This window comes from Lytechinus pictus, chromosome 9 (genome assembly GCF_037042905.1).
Source record: "Lytechinus pictus isolate F3 Inbred chromosome 9, Lp3.0, whole genome shotgun sequence".
In the NCBI taxonomy this organism is placed as follows: domain Eukaryota; kingdom Metazoa; phylum Echinodermata; class Echinoidea; order Temnopleuroida; family Toxopneustidae; genus Lytechinus; species Lytechinus pictus.
This window is the reverse complement of record NC_087253.1, coordinates 11538508-11560087: the sequence shown is the minus strand read 5'-3', so window position 1 is coordinate 11560087 and position 21580 is coordinate 11538508. Positions and strand designations below refer to the sequence as shown.

Genomic DNA, 21580 nt, shown 5'->3' with positions numbered 1-21580 from the left:
AAAGTGATTGGTTAACATTGTTTTGACTTTAAAAAAATCTGAACTAGAAGGTCACACTTGTCACCTGTGTCTGTGATATGTTACAAAAATGAAGCCCAGAAAAAATTGCGTTCGAAAATAATTATTTAGTGCTTCAAAAATTGAAATATAAAGTGACCGAAAACACCATCTTAATTTCATCCCATACACTTATGTGTACTATTTAGGCGTCTATTAGACACCCATTTACAAAATTGGGGTTTGCCTTGTAGTTTTAGCTTTTCATTCTCAATAATGGTTGTATTCAGGGTTTATTAGTTCTAATACATGCACTTGTACACATGTGTCGTCTTGGTTTGAGAATTTTTTTAATCGGCTGCTCACAAAGTTAAACAATAGCTTTAAGAGAAAACGTTAAAATATGACACTCCATTAATTATAATATGGCACTTAACATGCATGTGCATGGCATGCAGGTTTGCATAATATACCTTTAACATCTACTCTAAATTCAGTAAGTATTACTTTTACAAACTTGGCAAGTTTTGGCAATACTTGTGGGTCTTTGGTATTAAATAGCATCATCATCCCATGCCTATTTGGGTGAATTCTAAAATAAGACTGAATACACCTAATCCCGTCATCCGACATGTCTCAGAAGAAAAGGCATTGCAACATAAAATGAAATTCATCTCCCAACATATTCGATTCACAACAGTTACATATTATCTCTGGTCTGGGAATGTTTGCATATAAAAGTAACACATGGAAAGACGGTCGTAACTACATCTAGATTTACTCAGATGAATTCTTTCATTGTCATTTAGCTGAGTTAAGTAGGGTCCAAACTCAAGACTTTCCTTAAAGATTCTGTAATTTACGCATCGGGTGTTGCCTTGAACCTCATCATGCCAGTTTTGCGAATCGATGTCTATTAGACGTAATTAAAGTGCAGACTTTTCCCTTCATTTTTTCTTTTTACTTTTTTATTATTTATTTGAATTTATTAATTCAGGATAAATCGTAATCATCACAGCTGTTTTTTTTTCCCATCATGTTAATGATACAACAGGCTGAAAACAATAAATATCAACATGATAATGTAATGAATTAGATATTACATAAAAAAACCAATGTAATGAGTATTTTATATAACAAAATTACTATTGGACAGTCATGATAGAAAATTACAAGAAAACGAGAAATATCACTGTAAATATATTACGAATTAATTCAGCCAAAAAATTGACAAAGAATATTAACAAAATGAGTGGAAGCAAATAAAAAAACGTAAGAATGACATTAGATAAACATGCATCATAGAACACATTTAACAGATTGCAGGGAGTGGATATGTTCCTACGTTGTTCTTTTTTCCTTCTCCAAATCTTTAAAGATATCCATTTACATTGATTTTTTTTCTTTTTTTATGTGAATGTTTCCAATGCAACGTCCCGTTTGGCACTGCTGCCTGTGTTACATTTTTTTAAATGAAGCTTTGAAAAAAATTGCACCAGAATATATTTATTTATTTAGTTATTTATGTATTCATTTATTTAAACGGTTTATTTCAACAAGGGTATCTATAGCGGCTGAAAAGCCGAATTGCATAACCCTTTACAATCATTTACATAAACATACAATCGACATTAAATATTAAAAAATTCATTTTACACGAATTGTACATCATTCATAAGAAATATTAAAACACATAGAAAGGTTGTTTATAATGATGGGGGCGCATGTATTAAATTACGACATTCATCCCCACCAAGATAAACAACAAATGAAAATACGTGCGGCCAGATAACATGAAAAAATGAGTTCTGACTAACCATAACTTAGCACGGAAGAAAAGGGAATAAAGAAAAAAAGAGGAAGAGAGAGAGAAAGTATGTGTGTGAGAGTGAACATTTCTACTATCATAGATTCTGGTAGATTTGAATAGTTCAGTATATTAAAGGTGTATATATAGTGCATCAAAAAATTTCAAGTAAAGTGACCGAAAATGCCATTCCAATTTAATTCCATGTAGGGTTTACTACATGTGCTACGATTAGTCTCCCCTGAATGATTATTTCAGTGACAAACCGTGAAGATGTCTATACGTATTATTTTTTTTTTGCTGTAGGCGTTTTTATTATCCATAGGAACTATATTTAATACAACACACGTCCAATATTGCGGTTTTTTCAAAATAGCACAGTTGTAATGTTAACCTTTGTCTTTAAGATTCACACAATTATATGTTACTTCTTTCACATTTTATTTTATTCTCGTTTTAATTGCGATGCCAACCTGTCCAAAGCTTACTTCATAATAACACGCTCTGCGTTGTGAAAATATCCTGAATACGTGAAGCCGCAATAAGGAAGGAAGTACATGAAACATTCGATTCAAAATTATGTTTTGTTAAGATTATCAGGGTAATATTATATTTGACCGTCGTAAAAATAAACTCTGATACTGGTAACAACAGAAAATCAAATGTTCACATGTTCACTATGAACACTTTAAATAAACAATATTTGCCGAACGATTTTTCAGGAAAATATATAATTACAGGGCAATGAGGAAAAGAAGATCAGAAAAGATGACAGAAAAACGTCCGTCCATTTTAGCAACACCACGAAAAGCATGTGGTGATGAAATGAATAAGATTTCTAGCAACCCTTATTTATTTTAATTGAAATGTGTTGTTCTAAATAAACATTCTGGCATATGAAAAATAATTTAGGATTGCTTTTAACCCTTTTCCTGTCGAAATAAGATTTTCATATCAGAATTGGAACTAAGCTTTTAGCATGTTTAAGAATGTAAAGATTATACATCATTTCCCAGATAGATATGAGGGAGATAAATTTCTTAATGGGTTTCTTTTATATATTTTTTTTATTTGTAGGTATCATATTTTGTATATCCTTAGTGTTAAACCATGCCCGTGTTATTTGAATAGGTTCATTTTATAACATTCAATTTAATTTAACTCATAATCAATGAAATACAAATCAAATCAATGCAGTCGAGTCAATAAAGATAATGGAGCAAACGAAATCGTGCAATTGTTATATCTAAAATAAACACGTGTATCAAGCGTATGCTTACGAAGGTCTGGGTGTATATTTTAGATTTCAATGTAATGAATGAATTTCAATACATTAAGAAAGACCAATGTGAAGCTGTTTAAATATCATGTTTGAAAAGGTCAAGTTAAGTTTGCTTTGGAACCAGATTGGGTGCAATTTACGAGTGTGGTGGATAGAAAAGTAATTTTCGTCATGAATTGCCCTGTGATGTGAATACAAAAATAAATAAAAATTTAGCGTCATAGTGAGCTAACATTTTGGGGTGTCTGAACATATCACACGAGATAAATCTGTCTGACAATGCTTTCATCAGTTATGTTATACCAAATGTTCCCCAGTTAAAACAAGTCGAGCGCCTCTGGCAGACTCACCTGCATTTATACGTAATTCAATATAGCATCAGTACTGACTTCGAAAATTACTATGAAATAATTATTTACAAAAACACCATTCATATGATACAATATTACGTTAATTGACCCTAAATTATATTTGACCTACCAAGTGGCCTAAGAGTTGCCAGTGATACTTGATTACCGCTATGTCCACATATCGTAAACTATATCCATAAACTTTGAAAGTTATGACAGCAATTTAATAATTACCTCCAACATGGCCAAAGTTCATTGACCTTAAAGGACAAGTCCATCCCAACAAAAACTTGATTTGAATAAAAAGAGAAAAATTCAACAAGCATAACACTGAAAATTTCATCAAAATCGGATGTAAAATAAGAAAGTTATGACATTTTAAAGTTTCGCTTCATTTCACAAAACAGTTATATGCACATCTCGGTCAGTATGCAAATGAGGGAACTGATGACTTTACTCACTCACTGTTTCTTTTGTATTTTATTATATGAAATATGAAATATTTTGATTTTCTCGTCATTGTCATGTGAAATGAAGTTTCATTCCTCCCTGAACACGTGGAATTCCATTATTTTAACATTTTGTGGTTCAGGCAAGGAGGTCCTAATCGTCAAATTCGTAAAAATTGAAATATTGTATAATTCAAACAATAAAAAACAAGAGAAATAGTGAGTGAGTGACATCATCGATTCTCTCATTTGGATGTAACTGGCTCGTTCATATAACTATTTTGTTAGAAATAAGCAAACATTTGAAATGTCATAACTTTCTTATTTTACATCCGATTTTGATGAAATTTTCAGCATTGTGCTTGTCTGATTTTTCTCTATTGATTCAAATCAACATTTTTCTGAGGTGGACTTGACCTTTAAATGACCTTTGACTTTGGTCATGTGACCTGAAACTCGCACGAGATGTTCAATAATACTTGATTACTCTTATGTCCCAGTTTTATGAACTAGATCCATACATTTTTGAAGTTATGATGGTAATTCAACAAATATCCCCAACTTGGCCAAAGTTCATTGACCTTAAATAACCTTTGACCTTGTTCATGTGACCTGACACTCTCATAGGATATTCAGTGATACTTGATTACTCTTATGTCCAAGTTATATTAATCAGATCCATAAACCTTTTCAAAGTTATGATGGTAATTCAACATATACTCCAACTTGGTCAAAGTTCACTGACCCTAAATGACCTTTGTCATGTGACTTGAAACCCAGGCAGGATCTTTAGAAATACTTGATCACCCTTATGGCCAAGTTTCATTAACTAGGTTTATATACTTTCGAAGTTATGATGACATTTCAAAAACTTAACCTTAGGTTAAGATTTTGATGTTGATACCTCCAGCATGGTCTAAGTTCATTAACTCTAAGTGACATTCGACCTCAGTCATGTGACGTGAATCTCAGGCAGGCTGTTCAGTAATACTTGATCAACCTTATCTTAAAGTTTCATGAACTAGGTCCTTATACATTCTAAGTTATGCTGTCATTTCAAAAACATCTGAAAAATCACAAATATCTCCAATTTCAATGACAACAAATTGATAAAGCAAATAGTTACTGATATTACCTTGATAATAAAAAGGAACACGAATTATTACACCATTTAGAGACTGTAAAGTTTTAATGGAATGTAATGGTTGGGGAAAGTAAAACAAAAACCAAAAGCATGAGAAATCGAGGACCCCAAAAAGAAGAAAAAATAATGATTACAAATAGGCTGATATCCAATTTAATATGCCAAAAGGAAAACACTTACAAGCGTCAGATTTAATAGGCGTGCCAAAAAGTAAAAATTGCTTGCAACAAGACAACGAGCTTCTTCCTATATTTGATGTTGCAATATTATCCTTACAAACAGATCAATAACTTTACCGTGTTTGCCAGAATATACATTACCACCTTACAAAATAACATTGAAAATATTATCATACAGGTTGTTTTCCCCAACAACTTAACATAGCGTGCTTACATTTGTGCTATTAAATTAGGCTTTAGCCGTAGGTAACTGTGTGAGCCAGTGTAAAGAAATTATCACACGCCAAACTGGCACTGAAAAAAAAATTGACAAGCATATTACTTTCCTAATATTTTCATGGTGATACTGCATTTAATGATGAAAATAACATTTTGCTTTTACTTTCCCTTTCATACTTTGGTCATGTTGCAAAGATATATATCCACTTTGTAGAGATAGTACAGGGTTTCCTCCTAAAAAAAGAAAGAAAAACAAAAACAAAACGAAAACAAAACAAACAGATTCGCTTTCCCGGGGCATCCTAAGCCAAGAAATTACAAACCCTTGTGGTGATTTGTTAAACACAATAAGCAGCAAACATTAGTGGTAGGCTTTCATTTTAGGCTACCGTGGCTACCCGTTGCTAGCACCAGCAATAAGCCAGTTCGTAGTTCCATTCTGCGCATGATCAGAGAAAGGTCATTTGTACTAAAGTGGCATGGTGGTTTAAAATTTAATGAGATAAGCACCAAATTTGGTTTCTTGATAATTCATATATTCTTTTCAATTGTGTTTCTCATTTGCATCCACAAAGAACAAAAATGCGTCCACGAATGGTATTTCACTGCAGTTTGCCAAGTACATTGTACAACATGCTATAATATGCATTCAAAGTAGAAATGCAACAAATACCTTCATGGAGTCTTCAATGGTGTGCTATTCTAGTCACCTGGTATAATTCAATTTCTTCATCCTGCTATGTAAGGCATGCATATGTTATATCCTGCTTTGAAACCTGCCTATCATTATAATGAAATAAATGAAAGGTCATTTGACCAAAATTGTCCCTGATGTAACTACGAACTGGTCTATAGGGAGTTTTGTCACTGCAACGTACGGAAGATTCAAGAACTGTGAGAATGCCCGTCTATAAAAAAAATTACAAAAACCGAAAAGTTTTTGTCAATCAAAACAGCTGTTTAATTTTTTTATTCTGGACAAGCGACATCGTTGAGCGAAAACTCCCCGTTGTCAACATTGTCCAGGGGCCCGTTTCATAAAGTACTTGCAACTGTTGAAACTTTGCCATTATGGCAACTACCGTGGAAACCTTGATTATGATTGGCTGCTGAGCCCTGTTACCATGGTAGTTGCCATTATGGCAAAGTTACAACAGTTGCAAGCAGTGGCGTACCTAGGATTTTCCACAGGGGGGGGGGCAAAACCGTCCGCCAAAAAATTTGACAAGCAAAAAAAAAAAAAAAAAAAAAAGCTCTTCAAGCTCTTCAGGGGGGGGGGGGGCAATAAAGGTCTTCAAGCTCGTCAAGGGGGGGGGGGGGCAAAAAAGGTATTTCAAGCTCGTCAGGGGGGCAGGGATACGTCCTTTGCATGGGTTGTGGCTCGTCAGGGGGGCAGACTGCCCCCCCCCGTAGGTACGCTAGTGGTTGCAAGTCCTTTATGAAACGGGCCTCGGGACCGCAGAGTTATACCAGACCACAGTCACATCAGCAAGACTGACTACAGACCAACCAAAGATATTACGTTATTTTCAATAACATACCAGCGATCGGTCTTGGGTCAGTGTCATTGATGTAATAGAGGCATTTGGCTGCGTTGTAACAACTTGTAAGTGAAAGACACATAGCAAACTGATTTCAAGCGTTGTCTCTTTTCAGACAAAATAAAATGGCATCACCTTGAATTGTCGCTTGATGGATGAAAAGTAACATTGCGTGAAAATAATATGATGTTTAAATACTAAATAACTATCAAGTACTGATATCTGATGTTGATATTGGTTTATGAAATATAAAATGGTGATATTAGTCCTATAACTAAATGATTAGCTGAAATCTCTCAAGTGACCAGTCTTTCATTCCAGCTAACAGACCAGTTATATTGACCGGTCATGGTTTTGAGATGGAAATGGTTTATGAAAATAACAAGGATCAACATAACTATCTTATAAAGCATATCATACGCGGATTGTGCCACACACTGGGTTTATCGCCTCGGGCCGAGCAATTACGTTATGTACATATACCCGACCATTCGAGAAAAGGGCCCCCTAAATTCCCGAAACGTCCAGTCCAGTTTACACGACCATTCAATAATTTCGCTATAGTTTTCACAAAACATCGGGTTAATTGGGCCCGACCTTTCGGAAATTAAAGGGGACCCTTTTCTCGAATGGTGGGGGTAACCTGAACCAGACTTTTCTGGAATTTAGGGGACATTTTCCTCGAATTGTCGTGTTTCGCGATTGCCCGACCCGACGCGATAACCCGGTGTGATGGCCCAAGTCTCATAAGCCATGGACCTATGAATAGATGGACATTCATCGCTAAGATAATGAATTCACTAACAGGTGACTGTAATTGTCATCTGAATAACATTCTCTTTATACTAGTTTTCTTTGGTCATGTTATCGTCAACGTGAGAAGGGACTGAAGCAGTTCGTGATTGGACATTTATATTTTCACAAATTATATGCGCATTTGATAAAAAATCAATGAAATAATGGAAAATGGATGTACAGTTTTTGTTTACCTTTGGTAATCTTAGTTACATGTGTTTTATTTGGGGAAATGTCTGCATATTTTGATATAGAGGTAATATTGTGATTGATTGTTTACCATTTAAAATTAAATTTTCGCAAGTTTCTCCATAGTATTCCAGATATACATGGCACATAACACGTATAGATCGTGTATCTCTCAATATTATTGAAGTCCTTATGTGTGAGCGGTAGTTAGCGGATCGAATAATATCATATTTTATATCATAAAAATCGTCTGCTTCTCAAGTTTGCTGCTCCATATATGAAACATGTTGACTGAAAGCCACATGCTGAAACAGGGTATCAGCCAACAAAAATCAAGACCGTGAAACTGTTCCGTCTTTGAGTGATCAGATACCCTTGGTAGTCATGGTAATTGCTATTGTTACAACACCTGTTTGTTCTCATTAAGATGCGCATAACCAGGTGACGGTGACTATCATTGGATCAAAGAAGTGCTCGCGTTAATCGTCCATCTTTTCATAGGTCCATGCATAAGCATCCTATTACTCGGACATTAAATTACTCACGCGTGCTACCTTTGAAATAGTCCAGACGGCCTCGGCTAGCCTCGGACGTATATTTATGTTTCAAATTTATCTCGTTCGTGTATAATATTTACCAGTGCCCTCGATGATTCGCATTATTTTTGCATACTTTCAATTTTTTCAATATTTTGCTTATTAAGCAACACATAAACTGACAGGTAAAGCAAAAACATATGGCTCAATAATTTACACATACTGATCGTTGAAGCACACATTTAGACCAAAAGTCGAATCGATTAGCTGTTTAAATATATACTTTTAGCCGGTTATTAAACATGCTGTTAAACATGTTGATGTTCAGATGGACCATCTGGACAGCTGGAAGGAAAGAGGAAATAATTACAACTGCGACGCGTCGCGTAAAACACGTTTCAGATTTCAGATGTATTTATCTATCTTCCTTCAAATTACATTAGATGTATATATCCATACTGATAATGATAGTACATGTAAGGGGTATGTTACAAATTCAGCTTTACTCTTAAAAAACAATTTTTACTTCCTTCATAAAGATAATGTTGTGCTATTGGCAGAACGCCTGATGTGATACTGAAGCTTCAGTCGCACCGGTGGAACCTACCCCAGACCGATAGTCCTTATATCGTTATTTCGAATGAAAGACGCGTCGGTTAATTTGGGTTCAGTTTCCTTGGTGTAACTGGGGCATCATGAGGAAGCAATGTTGTATTAATGATACGGACCCGATTGCAGATAGATTTTGGTTTAAACGCAACTGAATGCAGAATGCACGCTTATGATTGAATGACAATCAAGTTGAGTCTAAATTTTCAGAGTTACGTTTGATTACAACGCTTTGTCCAATTGGCCCCAGTTGTTAGTATCAAGTTACGTTAATATATCATCGTAAATGAGTTGTTTGAAGAAAGGACACAACCATTCACTCCATCTTTGCGGCTGACAGGCTTCGAGTGAAGTGGTAAGCTGCCCTATTTCATCAATTTTGTTATTTATTTATCATCAAAGTTGTAAAAAATATCCTGGGTGCTTGCGAGCTTAAGACTAGAATTTCATTGCATCACTTGTTATATTCGTTGACATTGTGAAAATACTGTGTTACATAGGAGCCTCATGAATTACTTTTACGCACACACTTAAAATGTTGGGCAACAGACTGTCCACTGTGTTGGGTAATGTATTTTGGTAATACATATATATGTATTTATTCTGGCCAATTATTATCCAATTGAGCAAAATTATTACCCAATTATTAGTTTTTATTACCTAATTTGGCATGTTTGGGCAGATTTTAACCAATAGTTGTGTGGACTGTATGTTGCCCATGGTTGGTTAAAAGTTGGAAATTTTTTGCCCAACTATTTCAAGAGTGTATTTTGACACACATATAATAGGGAAGAGAAAGATGAACAGCACTGGTGCATAGGACACCACCAGTAACCACAAACAAAGAACAAACTATCTGTGCAAATCTGTTGAAATCCAATATTATATCGTTATCCCCACACTCTTAAAATGTTGGGCAACATACTGTCCACACAACTATTGGCTAAAAAATGGATCCAACTCTGGATAGTTTTCAACCAATACTGTGTAGTTTTTACCCAAAGCAACACAACATTGGTTAAATACTACCCAGAATTTGATAAAGTTATAACCAATTGTTGTGTGGACAGTATGCTGCCCAACATGTTTAAGAGTGTACAAGTTGACAAACACATCAAAGCCGTACTACGAATGCGTTTCATTGTGCAATTTTCAATAAAAATTTAAATAGATTTGATAATAATAATGATAATGATAAAAGTAGTTACATTTATATAGCGCTTCATATGTAGGCTTCTAAGCCCTTTACATTGTGATTATCACCCGGGGGGCACTCAGTACATAATGCGTGGTGGGTATGTGCCGCAGAGAGAACCATCAATTTTACGCTCAAATTTCCGTTCCAAGGCATAGCATTTGTACCTTATTGAGAAAAAGAACAAAGAAAGCCGCTCCAAAGCATAGCATTTTCTTCTTATCGAGAAAAAAAGATATATTGTTTGTTACGCCGTTCCGGCTGCACTGATCCGCTGCAATGAGCTGCAATTTTGGTGAAAAGCGGTCGCAGAGCGCTGTCCGACCATTGCCCCTGCGCGAGCGCACCCGGCGGCACGGCCTCCGGGATAGCTGCATGCGCGTATGCCCGTTCCACAGGGACGCATACGCACTCACACGCAGGCGACTCGTTCCAAGGACTCCCGTTTTCACAAACATTTGTCGTTCCGAAGCCCGTTCCGAGGACCCTCTTTTTACAATAAGCCCGCTCCAAAGCCCCCATTTTTTGTCTCGCCCGCGGCACATACCTACCACTGTTTTGGTCGAGAACCCCCCCCCCCCTGGGGGATTATCATTACCCTATTTAATCTATTTTCGTTTTTAATTTTTAACAGTTTTTTCACTGTTTCATGTTCAGAATAGCTGGTGCGAACATCTCGATCAAGCTCTCTGAAAAAGTGTTTTATTTTAATTCACATTTTCCAATACGGTATACCCTCTCACTCTCTCCCTCTATCGCACCCCCTTCGGTACACTGCAAAAACTCCGGTGTTGATTTAACACCAGCCTGGAATCTATATATGTCCACACCAGAGAAGTGTTAAACAACATCAGTTTGGTTTTGGTCTAACACTAGAAAGGTGTTTATACAACACCAATTACAGCATCGGTTTGATTCCAAACTGGTTTTGTTTCAATACTTCTCTGGTGTGGACATATATAGATTCCGGTCTGGTGTTAAATCAACACCGGAGGTTTTGCAAAGTACTGTAGTCCTTCTCTGTCCCCTCTATTATTCCCACGTCTGTGTGTGTGTATAGTATCTTCTCGCGTTTCTGTCTTCTTCTTAATGTTTCTCGTCGTTACTCATCATCTATTTTTATTCCTATCATTCTATCTCAAAATATTTTGTTTTAGTAAACCTACACAGAGGAATGACTTCCCAATTGTTCATTGTATAATATATTATTTTAGCGCATCGACGCTCTACACGCAGTGCTCTTTAGTGGATCCCCTCATTTCCAAACAAGCTTGAAAAAAAAAATTATACAAATGTTTTGTAATTTATCTGTAGTTGATTTGTAATTATATTTGATTTGTATTTGTATTTTTTTATATACATGTATGCGATGGTTGTTTGATTTGTATTTGTTAATGATGCTAATCAACTTGAACTTGAACTTGAAATTACGACATGGCAGGGTCAAAACGGGCCAAACTTAATAAACATCACTTTTAGAAATAATCGTTGACAATTTTATATTTCTCTAAATTGATCTCAAGATAAGTATTAATTAACCCATCCAATAAATTAAGAGGAAATTTAATTACATATTCTTTGAGTAAGGTTTAAATCGACAGATTTATATAAACAAGGTATTCAATTATGTTTTTTCTGCATTAAATTTCCTAATGACATGATGAACTGTGTCCAAAATAACAAAATATATTAATTTAAAACCTTACGGTTAATTCTGTATTACCAGTTATTATTGATTAAAAAAACTACGTTTTGATTTTCCTCATGTAGGACCATAGCTGTATCGCAAAAATGAACATTCTTGTACCGTTTCTTGTTTTACTGAGCGTGCTGAGTGGGATTGCGAGGGGGTCGTCACCCACAGCATCATTTGCATGGAACTCATCATCATGTGAGTATGAAAATAGATTTGAAAATTATACTAGGTAGCTGAGGAAGGCCAGCATCTTCTTCCGTGGCAGGTTCACTACATTGGGATTTGATTGCAAATTTAGATCAAATAAAATGGTTGAGTTTGGGTATGTAATATATTATTTGTTAAAGGCCACAAGTATTTGCTTTTAGGGAATCACGCCGCATTCTGTAGAAAAGCATGGTCTATATCTTGAAAATTACCTTTTATGACTATATGAAAATAATACCTTGTGAAAATGTCAAAAAACGTTATTGAATTGAGGAAAAGAAGTCACTGCTGGAAATAAAACAGCACGACACAGTGTAATCACATGGTTAAACATTCTCATATTCAACAGTGTGAAAATATTTTTTACACTGTGGACACCACGACAGTGGGAATGTTGACAGCGTGTTCACGTAGTCGACTATTATGTTTACACGCTGCATCGGCTTTTTGGTTGTAAACGCGATTAACTTGCATCGGCTCTCGGTTCAGAATCGGCAATTTTGCACCACCAAAGTAGTAGGTTCAGAACCGCGAGCCGATGCAGAATCGGCTTTTTTACTACGTGTAAACAGAAAGCCGATTCGGCATCGGCAATTTGCGCGCATTTCATTTGCTTCACCATTATGACGTACTTGTAAGAGCACGGATCCAGCGTTGTATTTATTATGACCATGGACCTATGACGTATATTGTTGGTGCGCGGATCATTTCAGTTTTTTGCCACGCGAGCCGATTCTGCACCACGAGCTGTGACGAGCGTGCAAACACGGTATATGTAAATATGTGATTCACACCTGTTAAAATGCTCATATTTGACAGAGTGAAGGTGATCTCAAATTGTGTTTCACACTGTTAACACACTGTGGCACGCGGTGTTCTTTCTAGTAGGAATTTGAAGAAGGAAGTGTGTTTTCTTTGCTCACGTGACCAAACACTATTGCACAGCAGTTATCACAACATCATGAACATGGAGTGTGTTAGCATATCGATGGTTACAGTACTCTCCATACAGTGATAGTACTCTCTTTGGTAACCTGCGCACACACACAGTAAACACACACATGGTTGAGTGGGGAGACGTTTCGTTTTTCATAACTCTTCATCCATATCATTTTTTTGCCAACTGTAGCTCTCGGGAAGGATGACTATGCGACCACAGTGTGGACTACTCCCGAGATAAGTAAGAACCGTTTTCACCATTTACCATTTTCTCTGCATGCATAGACTATAGCCACTTTGAGTGATATCACCTTTGTCCTACACCACTTGTCTATATGGAGAGGTTAACAGATATTGAAACTAAGTTTGATTTGAACTACTAATAAAAAATAGATTCACTAAACGAAGTAGAACTTCGAGCAAATTGGCATTGGGATCAACGAAATTGAGATTAATTTGGTATCAGATCAAGTGTTAGTGTAGACTAAAAAGGAAATTAGACTCGGGAATTAGACCGATTTGATAGTAGACCAATGAGTAAAGGACGTTCCATTATGAAATCAATGTCATTTTCACCAAATTTTGCCAGTGATTGCACAGAGTTAATTCAGTATCTGATTGTTCCAAATTTGGAAAAATAACATTAATTACCGTGCTTGCCTTTTTTCTCTATCGAGCTTTGAATTTCACCAAAATTAAAAATTATAATGTTCTAATATATATGTATATATATATATATATAAAAACATACATATATATTTCCCACTCACCTCTCTCCCGCCCTCTTTATTTCTTTGTTATCAGGATTACCACCCCTTGAGGCTCGGTTGGTGAATGGACCAGACAATACCACTGGTCGCGTTGAGGTGCATTACAATGGAACTTGGGGCACCGTATGTGACGACGGCTGGGATTTGAACGACGCCCATGTCGTCTGCAGAATGGTGGGCTTCTACAGGGCCTCCTCCGCACCAGTTATGGCCCGTTACGGCCCAGGATCCGGGGTCATTCTCCTCGACGAAGTCTGGTGTCGTGGGTCTGAGAACAGCCTTGAAGAATGTAGCAAGAATGACTACGGAGTTCATAACTGTGTCCATTCGGAAGATGCAGGGGCGATATGTGAAAGTAGGTTTACACAAAGGGTGTTTCTTAAAGATTCAAATCGGATTAGAATATTGCTCTTAAATTACCAAATTGGACGTGCTATATCACGCCTCACCGCATTGGTCAGATCATGGTCGTGGGACGCGCGTTAGGGTCACGTATTAACCAATGCCATTGCACGTTAATTATCATGTGCGCGTCATATTAAAGTGTGATTTTTAGTTTTGACTCTATTTATTGTGAAACTCCTCCAACCTTTCTTCGTTTTCGAAAGGGGCTCTCAAACAAAAAGCTGTGATTGTGTGCCTTGAAGCTACATTGTTCATGTTATTTGAATAATTTCATGTTTTAGTAAAAAAAAAAATCTGTGAAAAAGATGAAGTTGATAATCTACTTACTTCCAAATATGACAGGAACAGTGTTTGGGGAAAAAAATGTATGACAAGGTCCCATACATTCACTTTTTGCAGTGCATGTAACAATAGCCTCAGTAAGCATGGTAAGCTGAGCTTGCTAAGCTTCATAGAGTTTATATGAAAAAAATACCCTTCTTCATTGACTTTGCCTCATTCTTCCATGCCTTTGACGGCCTTCTCCCATGTTTTTTCTTTTTCTCTCTTTTTTTTGGGGGGTGGGGGAGGGGTTAGAAACCCGTTAATGCATCGGGGGCGGCATTACGGGTCTCAGCTTGAACCCCCCTTTCCGCATCTTTTTTCTTCCGGATTTCGGAAGTATACACAAAGATTCGACTACCGCCCCGCCCCGAAAGTACTGTTAAGGGCTATTTTGTGCTAGATTATATTCGTCAGATGTCGTAGCTTCGTTGTAGCTAATGACACATCTTGTATGTTTTGTAAAGCAGAAGAAACGTTTGTTCATATTATGTTAGAATGTAATCATGTTACCATTTTTTATAAAGATAAAGAATTCTTTGCAATTTATGTTTAAAATGACAATTGCTATTAACGAAACGACATTATTCATTGGATACAAAATTCACGATTGCAAGTTCACGTTGGTTAACTTGTTTATGTTATTTGCACGGTATACAATATACAAATTATATGTCATGTATAAGATGCAAGAGCTTTTAACATAAATATTCAATTTGGTATGAGTTTCAGAAAGAGATAGTTTTTTATGTAAAACGGCGATTGAAATCCAATGTTCATTTAATTCAAATGTTCAAAGAGCTTTACCCTGTAGAGAAATTTAATCTTGATTACATTTTAGATTAAATAGTTGATGTCTACTGCATGTATATAATGTAAATTGTTTTGTAACTCTTCATGCACTGTGTCTCGAAAGAAATTATTAAAATGAGAAAGGAATATGAATAATAAAGAGCCTCTGAATGAGGAAAAGAAAGAAAAAAATTCAAAACGAGTACAGAAAAAAATTTCGTCAGACGATCTATGCGCTAGTTTGGATTATCAACGACAGTGCCCCCTCTGATTCGCCCCCCCCCCCCCAAAAAAAAAAAAAAAAAATGCTGACAATAAACATCACGGATTTCTGTAGCTTATCACATTAAAAAATATTATAAAAATATTATTGATAATTCCATGGCACATGGTTCTCAAGGTGCAGCCTACACCAGTGTGGATGAAGGAAGTACATGTAGTATCATGTTTTCTTAGATCACATGACCAACCCCTCGACCCTGATCGTGATACTACTCACCAAACTTTTGTACTGCAGTTAATAGTACTCTCCATGCAGTCATAGCATCCATGTAACAACATGGCTGATTGGGGTAAAGTTTTGATTTCCCTGATTCTTCTTCTTCCTTATATCTATTGTGCGTCAACTATAGCTACCGAAGAAGAGGACGATGTGACCTGGAGTTGGAGCGCAATCGAAATAGGTAAGGATCGGTTAATGGTATAAAATATAAACTGATATAAATTTGTATTCTTTCTGGAACATCATCTAATTACCAGTGTACTTTTGAACTTTCGATGGTGGAATTCCTTATACCTTTAACAAGCCCTGAACTGTATGCTGATTAAAGAATTATTTACACAGTAAAAACGTTGTTTACTATATGAACCTTGCAGTAGTTGTTTAACAGTTTAAACAACCATGCGTAATTCACTGAGAATTAAATATTTAAAAGAACCTTTATTGATTATTATTCTAAACACTTGCTTAAACCGCTTAAAGAGCAACTGTAAGGTTCACATACTAACAAGTGTACGTTGTCGCGTTTTTACTCGTGATCATGTTTTATTCAATATTTTATTTATAAATTATCCATTATATATCTTGCACTATAGTAAACTCAAAAATTCAGGAAGCGAATCAAACGTATTAAGAAAGGGATACCCCACGCTAAAAATGATTTGCCTTGAGGAGTAAAATCAGATATATAAAGATTTCAACATTTTGTCAAAATTGTACAACATGTCAGAAAGGTATGGCAATTCAAAATTTTGCATTATTTTTGTGAACAGTTTTTTTCTACGTATGCCATCTGCCTACTTTTTTCTTATTTAATATATATGTATGCAGGTATATATATATATATATATATATATATATATATATATATATATATATATATATATATACATAGTGTTCATTGTATGAAATTAGGTTTATTTAGATTTTGTCCTCCAGGAATGTTGAAAATAGGATATACTACTGATATAATTTTCAGCTTGTAGTACCCTTCTGAAGCTTAAATATTTGAATTTTAATCAATGAAGAGTTCGAGATATATATATATATATATATATGTGTGTGTGTGTGTGCGTGTGGATGTGAGTGTGTGTGTGTGTATTGGTGGGGGTTCAAGATAAATCCAGAATTATTATTACCACAGTAAGAATGAATTTATTTCATATCCATTTCATTTTTCATTTAGAGTAAAAATGATGATTTTATGCAGGGTATTTCTTCCTATTTTTACTGTCTCAAATTTTCTGTTCTGTCTTGTCCTCCTCGTACAAAGAGGTTTCCTTAAAAAAGGAAATATTTCTTCTGTAGGTTCTACACACTTTTCCAGAGAAAATTGTTAGGAATATTCATTGTTCTTAGTGTCATCATATTTTAAACACAATATGTAATCATATCAGGCTAATTGTTACATAATAAATTTCAGAAATGGTGATCCCACACAGTGTCCATGTTAGGCCAGTAAATAATTAAAAGCACAAAATGAGAAGTGGGGGATGGCATTAAAAGCTTACTGGATAAAGAGGTTATTCTGTTCTTAAAACCATTTAACCGACACCAAACATGCCAGAATAATTAAAATCTTTAACTGTTATTATTGACATAACAAAAATAAATTCTTAATTTACTCTGTTCAATCGTATTATTTTCAGATAGGAGTGCGCAGACCTTTGTCATGTTTGTGCTAGGGTATTTATGCTGCATCATAGTAGAGTGCGCACTAATTCTTGATGAAATCAGCTTTAAGCGTATACATAAGTAATATATATTTTCATTATCATAATAACATGAAAATTGTTAATCTATGTTTTGATCATAGATTGGCCAGTGTACCAACCAGAAATTTGGATTCCATCTACAAGAAGCTCAGGTAAGGATTATTCCTCTTTGATTACAAGTTCAATTCGATTTATTATTTTTTACCAAGAACGCGTACCTTGAAGTATTCATCAAATGCACTTTTACATATAAGCAAAGTATAACCAGGCATACAGTACGTTTCATTCAGTAGTGAATCCATGTTACAATATGCCTAACATTTTAAAGAGCATAGCGCAAAGATGCTAGATTGTTAGGTCAATGTGATTATATATACATATATACATGTTTATATATATATATATATATACATACAAAACGATATCACATTCCGCGTATTGGACACAGATGAGATAAAAGAGGCAAAGAGGTAATGCATTGTACTAGTTCCAACTAAGTTTATTTCCATATAAAAAAAAATATATATAAATATATATTTATATATATATAAATATATATTTATATATATATATATATATATATATATATATATATATATATATATATATATATATATATATATATATATGGGGGTGAGTGTGTGTGTGTGTGCGTGACCTTGAACGTCACACTAGGGAGAGGCTGGGGCGCCAGGGGACTCGTGAAATATGATTCATACATGTTAAAATGTTCAAATTAAAGTGTGAAAGGAATTCCCCATTGTTGACACCTCGACAGTGTGAGTGTTCACTCTGTGTTCATATACTGGACTTTGTGAACATGTAATTCCCATTATTAAAATGTTCACATTTAATAGTGTGAACGTTGTTTCACAGTGTGGTCCATACTGTGGGATGCTGTGCACTGTCCAGTATTTAGGGAAAGGCTACCATTTTCTCATCTCATCTTTATCTAAAAATATATCTATATGACGCTACTACATAGCTTCCCTGATTTGGGGAGCGTTTCATTAATAGTTATGACATTGACTTTTCACCGACAGATGTTATACTGGAAATCAATTCATCTGATTGGCTTATGGCAGATCAGTCGGCGAAAATCAATGACAAAGCTCTTCACGAAATGTCGCTAAGCTAAATGCACTCTAGGTGTTATTTCCTCGTTCCGATCTCTGCACAAAAACAATATAAATATGTTATGACCGTGACGATAAATGTTGGCTTAATGTTACGAAAATATTTTATGGGAAAATGTTGAAATCATAAACAAAATATATGGCCTTGTGATTATCGAGAGAATAGGCTTAAAGAGAAACATCATTGAGTATCATTACCAACGTATGTTCAGAAACATGAAAGTTTGATATTGCTGCTGATCATTTCCCTTAAAAAACCTTAAATCTACGTGTTCCTTCTTCTGTGACCACGTGATCGTATCACGTGACTATTACTATCAACTTAACTGCCAAAACTTTTATCAATTCCTGAAAGTGCATCCAGGATGTAATGCTCCTGTCACACGAATGAAACTAACTCCAGACAGATCAAAACTATTTCGTTACTTTGAATGGCATATCATCGGTCGGTTTGGAGTCGGTTTCGTTGGTGTGACCGGTACCAATTTTAACAAGGAATTTGGCGTCGAAAAAATAAGAAAGTGCGTGAGGTTCTCATGTAGTACATGATATAGTGAATCAAGTGCATGACTAGATATCATGTTTATCAGCCTAAAATAAGAAATGAAAGTAACCAAATCTTCCAGTCGGAAGTGTCCTTATAAACTCTTAAGACGATTTGACAGACCAATAAAAACACTTGAGATATGAGATGAGCAGGTATCGTTTTCTTATAACCACATATTCCTAAAATATAGATATTGGTCAATTCGGAAAGTTGTTCATAGTCGGATACAAAAGTATATATATTTTGTTTTTGGTTTGTCGGGATAATAAACAGATTGTATTGACAATTCTGACTTGCATTGCCTTAACATGGAATTCATCAACTTGGAATCGAAATTCCGAAGAACAAACATTTTGCTATTACAAGAATAAAGTCATACAATTGCTTACGACTTTGAAACTTGGTTATCGGAGCCTATTTGTTTGAGGGCTTCATATCCAATAAACCCTGCTTTTGAGTTAATCCCTCCATTTCCCAACTTTGCTTTGACGAAATGATAGATGAATGGGCGTTATAAGCTTGTCTTACTCACATGATATTTTTAATGATCATATTTTATGTATGGAATTTGATGTATAGTTATATATACACAACAAAAAAAAGTAAGTCCCCCCTAAACAAACATCAATAATTTCCGAACCAATGCGAGTTTTTAATGTATTTTTTTACATGAGCGTGTAGGTAATTTTATAAGCTATCCTCTGAGTAAATGTTATGGACGTGTTTTACGTCATGCTTCAGTGAGCACCGTCAAAAGGCAAAAATGTCACTTTTCAAAAGTTACAATCCAAATATCATTACTTTGATTCCATTTTATTGGAACTAATTCCACATTCTCATCATGAAAAATAGTCAGAAGGCTTTTAAAAGGTACTTTCTAAAAGACGATACAACATTTTTGGCTAAATTTCACGGTTGAATAAACACAAGTCCAAATTTGCCTTAATTGGATTTTTTACACATTTCTATCAATAAAAATGATCGAATATGATGAAAGTTATTTTTGGGAAGAGTATCTTCAACAATATTCATCGTTTCACGGTTCAATAAACATTTATTAAAACAAAAAATACGATTGTCAAATATCATAGGCATGTAATGTTTCATTTTGGTAACTGAAAATGATCTTTCCTCAACTTTTTCGTTATTTTCATGACCAATTAACATGCTTCAATGATTCAAAGGCGTTTAATTAAACGTTCACGCTTGAATGAACATGTGGAATGTGATTAGCTCTTTTTTACGTTATTGGAAAAAATGCAAATTGTAACTATGGATATCTGTCAAAAACCTCCTTGCATAGTTCATTTGATTTAATTCTTATGAAAATCGCAATGTTTAATGCAACAGTGAGCACACAATATTCGAAAATTATGCAAATGAGAAGAAAGTTCAAGGCCTTGGCCCCACTCTGTGCCGTATTGAATTTTTATTTTGGTGTGCGCGCCTTTTGGATAATGTTACTCTGAATCCATGTGCGAAGTTTCATGAAATAACTGTTGGCAGAAGTAACAAAAACCGTCCATGAAACAAACCCTCATTTCATATTTGTTAAAATTTTGACTTCCTCTCTCATAGACTTGTGTACATAATAGGTGCATATGTTTAAGAATAAGTAACCCCTTATTCAATATGGTGGAACTCTTTTTCAAGGCTGTCTTTAGCAATGTCATTTGGCAGTAATGTTTATCAACCTATGGGCAGAATCCTGTGCAAAATTAAATCGATTTGTTTATTAATGGATGAGTGAGCACGCATCAAAGTGGGAAAATTTGTATTTTCAATGTCACAGACTCATTTTAAAGGGTAATAAAGTGAATATTGGGGGCGAATTCGGTTTTAAATGTGACTTTAATTGCTGTTGTTTTTATCATCCATCATTTCTATCACCACACACTTTCCGAACTTAAAACATTTTCATGGTTGAGCGAGCACATTCGAAAACTTAGGAATGAATACTCTTTATACTGCATAAATGTATTATTTTCCTAACAATTTCTCATATTCAGTTTAATTTATGGACAAATCAGTTGTGGATCCAGAATTTTAAAATGGGGGAGGGGCCTATAATGGGGGGAGCCACCAACATTTTCAAATTTTAACATGATCTAACAAGTTGTAGAGGATACTACCATAAACCCCTATGATGATACGTCACAATACAGGGGCCGCGGAACGGTTTTCAAAGTGGGGGGGGGGGGGGCTGACCATGCAAACCATCACAATCGTATGGTCTTTTTTTACATTTTTGTACATGCTTT

The 21580-nt window shown here is 35.2% G+C and overlaps 1 protein-coding gene across 1 annotated transcript in view; it reads left to right on the top strand.

The window, feature by feature from the left end:
• LOC129267746 (uncharacterized) overlaps positions 1-21580 on the top strand; it is a 46910-nt gene that overhangs the window by 3039 nt on the left and 22291 nt on the right. Inside the window, exons 2-7 of the mRNA XM_064104679.1 lie at positions 6890-7033; positions 12063-12183; positions 13325-13375; positions 13939-14259; positions 16055-16105; positions 17738-17788. Of these exons, the coding sequence (XP_063960749.1) occupies positions 12084-12183; positions 13325-13375; positions 13939-14259; positions 16055-16105; positions 17738-17788 (574 nt within the window). The 5' untranslated portion in view covers positions 6890-7033; positions 12063-12083. The remainder of the gene's footprint in view (positions 1-6889; positions 7034-12062; positions 12184-13324; positions 13376-13938; positions 14260-16054; positions 16106-17737; positions 17789-21580) is intronic.